General features: G+C 37.6%; 1 protein-coding gene across 3 annotated transcripts in view; it reads right to left on the minus strand.

Annotated features, from left to right (window-relative positions):
* Positions 1-666: 666 nt before the first annotated feature.
* URI1 (URI1, prefoldin like chaperone) overlaps positions 667-9,817 on the minus strand; it is a 33,341-nt gene continuing 24,190 nt past the window's right edge. For all 3 annotated transcript variants that reach the window (XM_026856546.1, XM_026856548.1, XM_026856547.1), the window contains 5 exons: positions 7,240-7,420; positions 6,396-6,663; positions 5,698-5,840; positions 3,790-4,051; positions 667-1,482 (listed from right to left, as the gene is read on the minus strand). In XM_026856546.1, coding sequence (XP_026712347.1) covers positions 1,294-1,482; positions 3,790-4,051; positions 5,698-5,840; positions 6,396-6,663; positions 7,240-7,420 — 1,043 coding nt within the window. In that variant the 3' untranslated portion in view covers positions 667-1,293. The remainder of the gene's footprint in view (positions 1,483-3,789; positions 4,052-5,697; positions 5,841-6,395; positions 6,664-7,239; positions 7,421-9,817) is intronic.

A 9,817-nucleotide genomic window follows, 5' to 3' on the forward strand; every position in this document is an offset into this window, starting at 1 on the left:
CAACACACCACCCCTCTAACTGTGCTGATACAGGCATGCTGAGAAAGAGATTAGGAAACTTGCTAACTTCAAAAAAACACGCACAGCTCTTAAAAAAAAAAAAAAAATTAAAAAAAAAAAAAAAAAAAAAAGAAAACCCAAACCCAGTAGTTTGTTTTTTAAACCCAGCTTTGTCGCCTATTATCATTCGGGGGGTGGCCCCAACAAAAGCTGTGTCAGCGCAAGGGAGGCAATGGCAAGAAGACAGGAAGGAGCTGCTGGGCAGGGACTCCTGAAGCCAGGATTGCTCTCAGTCAAGACGAGGATACACAAAACTGTACCCTGAGTGCTGCACTGCTCTTGCATTTTGAAATAAAGTTGAAGCATTAAGACATTTTTCCTTAGTGCTGACTCCCTCTGGGCATTCCCAAAACAATTACAATGTTTTCTGAGTATACAAAAGAACTAGATTTTGTAATCGGAGTCTGAGTTTATGCTTCTCTCCTTAAGAGCATTCAATTTCCATGGACATTCATTAGCAGGAGGTTAAAACACAATGGCAGAGGAGAATGGACTGCTTTTATGTCCATGTGGCAGTAAACACTTCAAGCTAGAAATGCAAGTTCAAAATAAAAACCTCTCAGCGTTGTTTCCAAATTAGTAGTAAAGCAACAAAAAACACACAACTTTCACAGTTTTACTGAAAATTTAATTTTACAAAATACCCTTTTCCATCAAAGAAACTTCCCTGCAATGTACATGAACCCAGCGTTTTATAGATCTGTACAGTGAGATATCAGAGAGGTTTGAAAGAAGGAAAAAAACTTGAGCAGACACCTAGTTGCAAAACCTACAGCAATGTGAATACAAGTGTGTCTTAAAATGCTGAAGCAAGTAATGCAGTATAATTGGTGAATCTATTTGAAATGTGAAAAGTTTCCTTAAAATGGTCCATATGGTATGTAGAACATCACAGCTGGCACAGAACTGCCTGTATTTAGGTTTAAACACAAAAACAATGTATGTAAGGAACAGTTTTTGAAAAAGAACCCAAGTGCTGCTATCGGTAAGGCAAACATATACAAAGGTGCTGACAGCACACAGGGAAATAGACAAAATAAGATGAATACTCAAGTGTTCAAACACTGAACTTTTTTGTTTTAATGTTGCCAGTAAACGTTTAAAAGATAAGCGATGCCAAATTAACATAGGACACCCTTTTAACTAGCTAGGTGTAACGCATACAGTCTTACATAATCTCAACAAATGTGAAACTAGGCATGAGTACTCCAACTTCAGCTGGCTAGGCAGGACCTAGTTAGTCTGTTGCATTCTGGCAGCTTTGAATTTTGAAATCCTCTTTGTAGTTTCTTCTGATGGTTCAGACAAAACTTCCTCTGATTTTCGCTCCAGAATGGTAGGCAGGACTGGGTGAGCAATGACTGGGTGTGGTATTAGGGAGGGAGACAAAGGCTCCTTTTCTATAACAGTCCCGGAAAATGCCTACAACAGAAGAGAATACTCAAAATAAGCTAATAAAATGCAAATGTGAAGCTATGCCCATAAGGTCATTACCCTATATTAGCCTGATTAGGATTGTTATTTCTTTTAATCAAAAGTAAAGAAATATCTTTAAATCAATGATTGTTCCTTGCATAAGTAACCAAATTGTAATTAACCTCAAAATATAGCTTGTTCAAAGATGACTGAATGAAAGAGTGTCTTAAAAGTACTACTTAATCTCATTCCTACTGCATAAATGATCTAAAAATTTGCTTCCTTACTGACACATGCTCAAGAAATACACCAGCTGATGTAATATATAGTTTCAGTTTGGGTAAGAAATGGAGAGATTTTGCAAAGTGGGAGTACGTCGGCATTCCATCATACGTCATATTTTATGACTTAGTATCTTCTAATTGCATCAAGCTGACACACTGCATACAAACTGGCAAGCACATATTTTTTTGTTTGTTCTTTTCTCCTTACCAAATATGATCAAAAAATGGTGAAAGCACTTTATACTTAAGAGAAAGGCAAACTTGCTTCCAACTATTTCTCTCTATAAAAGGTCTAATAAAAACATTTAATGTTTAAAAACTGTAATTTATATGCAGCTGATTAGATGACTTAATCCTTTTTAACTTAGCTAAGAAATGACCGTGATTCTTGGAAAACATGGGAAAAAAGGCAACTCAGAACTACTTTCCATAAACATATTTAAGAACAAATCACTCTACTATGTATTGAAAACAGAAAATTCAGAATGCCTAAGGACAAGGGGAAGCAGTTTACATCCAAGGTTTGATGCTCATACTGGGCACAAAGGAATGTGCACACAGATTTATTAACTGTTCTTAGTTCTGCTTTTTCATAACTCAGTTACTAAAAAACAGATCAAAACAAACCAGCTATTCTTTTCTTGCAGGACCTGCAAAAAAGCAGTGTTTTTTTGTTTTCTGCTCTAATAGCCAAAGTATGCCTAAAGCCATGCCTGTACACAACTGCGTTGCTCTAACAACATGCTCATTTTCAAAAACAGGTAAGCAAAATACAACCCAAGACAACTGTGGTAAAATTAGAAACAAAACAAAAAAAGTCAATGTGTTGCAAATGCTAATGGAGAAATAATGTATTTCAAACACCCACAAAAACAACCAAAAGCAAAACAACAGCATTTAAGAAGGCATGTTTAACTGGAGTGTTTTGCTCATTCTCCTTCAGTTACTTAGTACATTATATTGTACAGAATAATCATGCCATATGCAGAAAATGGACTAATGGGTACACCTAAAGGGTACTTATAATGCTTTATAAAAATATAGCAAATACATTCCAGAAAGTATACAATGTGAAGCCCTAACTCTAGAGATGGATCTTGCACCATGAACCTTCACACCATGCCTAGATCTGCCCATAGCTGTTTGTATGAAAAATGATGATAAACAGTAGCTTTTATGAGGAATTCATTTCTTGTCAGAAAAAAATTTTCTAAAAATAGTGTTTTCATTGACCTCGCCCATTGCATTGGGAGCTACTGAAAACTCAAGTTTCATCTAGTTTGAACAAATTAGTGTAAGTTATTACCAAAAAAAAAAAATTAAGAATACTCTATGCCATGAATTTCAGAGCAGCAGCTACATTTAATCCTTGTACTCATTCAGTCACTAAGCAACTATACATTTTCCCTTGTGTTGTACGGTCTCTTTCCTTTATGATGAAACCCTAAACTTCCCAAACATGTGAAAATAGATTTGTTTGGGATCACTAATGGCCCTCGTCTGGAATAGGATGAGTAGAGGTGTAATGCTTCCTTCCACAGGGCAATTCCTCTGCCTTTAGCAAGTCCAAATAACTCAGCTGGCATCTGCATGTTCCAAAACTTAAAACCACCACTTGGAAACTAGCTGTCTAGTAGTCGTGCAACACAGGTTACAGAGAATCAACTCTTGCCTCTCATCAACTGAAGCACAGATTTTTCTTTGGTTTAATCCCGTTGTATATCCTGCAGTGAAATTTTCAGGATGACCCAGTAGACATGACACTGGTTTCAGGAACACCAGCAAGTGACTACTTTGTCAGATCTTTACGGAAGAGCTTCAGGTCTTGGGGAAGACACCTGACTCATCTCCTCTGCCCCTAGGATGCATATGACAGAAGCCTGTCACCTGATAATGTTCTTCTAAAGCAAACTAGGTAGGAGTTGGAAAATTATTTTAAAGAAATCAAACTAATGGTGCAGGCAACTAGAGTCATTAGCCTTCTTGTTTTTATCCCTGCCAAGAATCAATAATTAATTAAAAACTGTACCTCAGTTGTCCCTGAAGAGGGGGGAAGCTTTTTCGGTAGCTGCTGCTGCCCCTCCTCCTCCTCCTCTTCCTCCAGTATGCCTTCGCTGTTGTCACTCTGAGTTGCTTCATCACAGCTAATACTTCTCTGAACTCCTCGTCTGTCATCAAACTCAGCAGCACTGTTCTCACTGGTATCGCTACAAACACTGTTCTCTCTGCTTCGAGACTTCAAAATTGATTTACGAGGGACATATTCTCCATTCACAACATCAACAAAGACTCTACAAAGGAAAATGTTAGCTTTAATAAACCATTTCAGGATCAGATGACAAATTTACAGTGATCTTGCTTTGTCTTTTGTACAAATTAATTATGATGTGCTTTTCCAACTTTTTTGCTGCAGAATTACAATACTGTACCTTTAGAGGCATTTTATTTACCAACGTACAAGAATCAATTCTGCAGAGCAAACACTGTTATGCCCTTTATTCAAGCATTAAGTTGGTACACTCTTTCAGCAGAAGATGTATAGCTCTGAAAAGTGTTAGAAAACAGAATAGTGTAAGTTATAAGAAGTTAGAAAAAAGGTAAACTAAACGATTGTCAGGGTTGTTTCTGCAAAGAGAAACGGAAGATCACAATGACGTGAGGTTTTGTCGAATGAAGTTCTTGTCAAATGTAGAATATAAAAACAAATACTTGAAACATTCATGGCACATGGAAAGGATGAAGTTTTTTCCTGACAGGTGCCACAATTTTCTGCTTTCAGTTTCTAAAAAAAAATCATTTTAAAGAATCAGCTTTTAAGATCAGCTCAACACAAAGACACTTTTCAAGTATTAACAGACTACCTCTTCCTACGGTTTGTACTCCATCTCCATGACTTAAAGAAGTCAAGGATGGGTGGAGGAGAAAGAGTGGCATAAGAAGACAGTGACAATTTTATCAAACTCATAAAGGAGGAGCCCAATGACTGGATGAGTTTTAAGGGTGTTACTTGTTTCTTAACAGCTTTATTCATCAGGCACTCATGGGAACACTTGCATATCTACAGAAGATGGAGTTCCTCTGCAGAGCTCAGGGAGAGCACCATGAAAGAATCCTTTAACTTCAGATGCAGCCCCAGCAACTGTAATTACAGATGGGTTTTAACTTTCCACACTTAGTGACACCTTTTTTTTAAGATACTTAGGTGCCTGAATACACCGACATACAAATATGGTGTGATTTTCACAAGCATTTAATCAACCGATCTCATAGGTGTCTGTGTTCATCTTTACAAATCTAAATACTTATTTCAACTTTCCTGTCACCTCAGTTTAGTATTTTATACAGTCCTCTGAGCCCAACACTTGTTTTTCAAGGTCTCTGAGTGTGGGTGTTCTACAGGTGAGCACTTCTTACAGAGAATAGAGTCAGTAAAGAACTGAATTCAGGAAGTGAGAATGCAAGAGGAACTATGCAAAGACATGAGTATATTCTGAAGATACCAGAAGAAAGAGACAAAAACTAGCAACTAGTAACTGGGAAAGGAGGAGTATTACAAGTGATATATCTGGTCAGTTATGTTTGAAAACAAACACAGAAGCAAACAACATGGAATTAACCAGAATACTTAACATAACTGTTATATTCCTGTATGCAGATGATATGTACTGGTAAATTTACCTCAATTTCAGAAGCTCTGAAAAAGCAGATAAATAATATATTGCTCGTTGGAAAAGGAAATTTTAAGCTCAGAAATGTTTTATGGATATGAAAGCATGGCAACCATGCAGAAGCCACAAACTTTATTTTTAAGTAGTAAATTCAGTTCCAGCTGTTTCTTTTGGGAAATAGGAGGCTTGGTTTCATACTATAGATGAGCAGAAATGAAAAGAGGTCTGCTAAGGGTAAAGCTCCCATGCCAATGCTATAAATTACACACCGGTAAATGTCTGCTGGGGTTTTGATGTTAGGTAGTTCTGGAGTTGCGTGGCCATTGCCATTGCTGTTCTTCCTTTTACGCTTGGCCTCTTCTTTCTTTTCACTGAATTTCAAAGTAGTATTTTTTCCTGTGTTTATTCTTACCTGAAAATTGAACACAAATTATTGTCTAGACCATAAAATCAACAATCACCAGCCTGCTGATCACCTGACTTCTGACATTCTCCTACCCAAGCAGTTGGGGACTATGAAGCATAGGTAAGTTAAACAGATGTCTGAATGGTAACATTAATAGTGTGAACTGTTTATTCTTTACCACTTGCACTACACTGGGGCATTTCTTTGCATTAATGTGCATAGATTTTGCATATAATATATGACAATCTGCTTATTCAAACTCTGCTCAACAGCTGAGCTGTTCAACAGTCAATTTCAAGTCAAGTTAAAAACGCCTAGGGAGGATACTACCTTTTACAACAGCCAGAAGCCAGAACAGCAAAGCATACATTTTTTTAATACCGTATTAGAAACTGCAGGATTTAAACAGTGGGTTGCAAGCACTTGAAAAAAAATCCAAATAAATATTGCCTACAGTTAGCATTCTACATTACCTGCATTACCTAGACGTTTCTATTTTAGATATGGTATGTATGCTTTATGGAATCTCTTGAGAGAAAGATAAAAATAATAAGTACAAACCCTTTTAGGTTCAACAGTGTGAGAGAAAAAAATAGTTGGAACAGAGTTATCATCAACATCTATGTCATCTTCCTCATCACTCTGATAGTAAGTAGAGCCATTAACTTGGCCACCGAACAAGTCTGAATTCGTTACTTCTTTATGGAAGTTGCCCTGAGTAATACAGTCTTCGGCTCTATATGTCCCATTCAGTTCTGCCCTCTTATCTTCTTTCTCCTCTTCAGAGGAGGTTGTATCTTCTCCATTTGTCTCAACTGTATCAGGCATCCTATGAAATTAAACATATCTAAGTGAACTGAGGCAATTCATACTCTTTAGAGACACAGGCATACAAAACACCTGTACATAATTTTCTTTACCCAGGTACTATATTTTTAGTCAGGCTGGGGAACCTTTTTTATACTGTATAAGAATGACTATGTCTTTTCTATGTCAACTGGAAATACCAAAACTGTGACATTCTGGCCAATGACGTAAGTATTGCTTTAGGATCAGAATAGATCTAAGGATGTTATTAAACACTAAACGTGTAACTCCTGCATTGTAAACAATAGATTCTCCTAGCCTGTGGGAAATGTATTTTACTTCCCCATTTTCTACCATCTTGAAGAAAAAATACCACTATGCTGGACTGCCATGGTTGAAGGGAGTCAGACTTTAGCAGCTTTGGCCTTGCAGTGCACGATTTGTTCACGTTCCACCCTATTTCCACCTATTACAATATAAAACTGCAGCTGTCTAGTCAGCTACTTGCACTTACGGTGAGATCCTTTGTGTACAGACGTAATCACACACCTATAGCTGTCTGAACTTCAAACCTGACTGTGCTACAGCAGCACCGTACCTGTCAAGTTCACCAAGTATCTCTTCTTGTCTCTCGAGCTCTTCTAAGCGGGCCCACAGTTCCTCCTCTGACTGAAAACGGCCCATTGATTTTGTATCACTTCCATTTGCTGGAAAATCTACCTCAAAAACGTTTGATACTTTTGGCTTCGAATGAGGTTTGTGAGCAGTTCGGTATTTTCCTATGTAACAAAAAATAAGTTGCAATTACTAAAGCAATTGGGGAAAAAAAAAAACAAAACAAAACAACAAAAAAAAATTAGGGGGGGAAAACCACAAAGGAATTGAGGAATATGGGCAGAACATTTTCCATTTCAAATTATTGTTTAACTGTTTAAGTGAAACTGTCAATGAACCAGAGCACCAGCACAGGATAATAGTCTCCGGATGTTACAGAAATACCGAGGCAAAGCAGAGATGTTTATTTATAAAGCAGGAGAAACTGATCCTATGACAGTTTTATTACAGTGTGGGGTTTTTTACCTCTTGTGACAAACAGTAGACTTTGATTTGCTCTGATAGATACCAACATGTGAATGTGACATTTGCCTACTGTCCCATTAACAGCACGTTTTATTAACTGGGAAAACAAACCCAGTTTGTATTTTAGCTTATTTTGGACAAAGTCACCTATATTTAAAGAGCAGAGTCTTTTTGGTTTGGGTTGCTTTTTTATAAATTTACAATGAAGATCATTAAAAGTAATCTCCAGTCATCTGGAAAATCTGGCCAAAATCCAGTCATTATGAATTGCTTATTTTGGTGAAAAGGACCCACTCTGAAAAAGCATACAAAAACCTGCCTTTCAGAAATAATAAATATAAACCTCTTTAAAGCTTCAGAGGTGACCTGAGATATACACTTGTGAGTAAATGGTAGTCACCAACAAGTTCTTGCTGGCATCTAAAAGCTTTGCTACCTACTAAAATGGTGCATCCATTGAGGATGGGGAATACTTTTTACTGTTTGAGTGCTGTCTAGCACATAGGGAACAAACTGCCTGCCAACAATGCTAATGCTTTAGCCCTGTCTGTGTGAAGGGCGGGACTGCTCTTTAACCCCGCTTCTCACCAAGACCAGCAGCTCCCAGAGGCACTCCCTGTTTCTGCACGGCCCCAGGCAGGTTCCCAAGGGACGTTTCCCACTCTCTGCCCATCAGCACCCCACAAACAGCACCTGCACCTCTGTACAGGAGTAAGGAGCCCTCCCCTTCCATCCTTCCATCCCCTTCCCCTTTCCATCGCTGCCACAAATACACCCAACATTTTGTCTGTATAGTGGAATTCCAGTATCTCTATGGGTCTTTATAAAACTGCTTTGTACATCTAATCAACAGTAACACATCTTCGTTATTTGTCATCCTTGAAATTTTAAAATCTCCTTCTATTAACCAATTGTGTGGCTATTTTTTTTTAATTTTAACAACTCATGGCTTAAAGATATCCTTATTCAAATATGTCAGCTTATACCTTAATCCTGAGTTAAATACAAATTCAATTGCAACATTAAAAAGCAAACAGGTGACTCTAAGTAATGTTGGAATGTGTGTCCCCTACTCTTCCATGGGATAGCATTTTTCATCATCTCATTAAGAAAAGGCTGAAATGTATTTTATTGAGATTTGAATATAAATTGAGGTAAGCCAAGCAATCAGAGTAGCTTGTGAGAATTTCATTTGATATAATTACAAAATTAATAAATAAAATTTGGAAGGATTAGTTAACAATCTATTTCAATTTGATTTTCCAAATGTGCCCTCCCGATTTCCTTCTGTTACCCTTCAGTATTAACCACTAACTTGACTACCAAGAGAAGCACAGGGCTTCCTGAACACCAGCAAGCACTTCAACACGTCAGTGGTTTTCCATCCTAATTGTAAAAAAACATCTGTCCATTAGGAAACCAGGTCAGATCCCAAAGACAACAGTGAAAACCATTTGCTACTCCAATATCCACCATGCCCACTCACTGTTACTACAAAGCACCACCATTAACTTTATAAACTAACCAAAACCGGTGAAATATTAAAATCCAGAGTCAGCGATAAACTAATGAGATGCTCAGGATACTTGTTTTTGTCTTCCTCACAGATACAGCCCATTTCCATGTGAACAAAAACAATTTCTAGGCTTAAGAAGCTCAGGCTGCCTCAAAGTACTATCTCCAAGTTGTTCTTTTTGCTACTTCACTCTCAAACTCTGTACAGACTGGTGCTGACAGAAAACATACGTAATTCTCACAGATTTTCAGCAAAAATCAAGATGATTTCAAAGAACAATAATGATGATGAAAATTTAGGGCACCATAAAGCTGCACAAAGGTTGACCTAGCATCCACAGCATGCTGCTGTATTAACACTGCTACAATGGGATGCATTTCCCAGAATGCTACTCGTATTTTGCAACAACATCTACCCATAGTAGAGACACCCCCTCAGTAATCCTTGGCGTATAAAGGATACTGTTGTTTATTCCAGAAAAATGTAATGGTGAGCTGCCCAGCTTAGCCCTTTGCAAATCACAAACTACCGCTCCTTCTCAAAACGTCCAAATGATGGTATTTTCAGACTGTAAAATTAC

This window comes from Athene cunicularia (genome assembly GCF_003259725.1).
Source record: "Athene cunicularia isolate RWA chromosome 11 unlocalized genomic scaffold, athCun1 chr11_part1, whole genome shotgun sequence".
In the NCBI taxonomy this organism is placed as follows: Eukaryota; Metazoa; Chordata; class Aves; order Strigiformes; family Strigidae; genus Athene; species Athene cunicularia.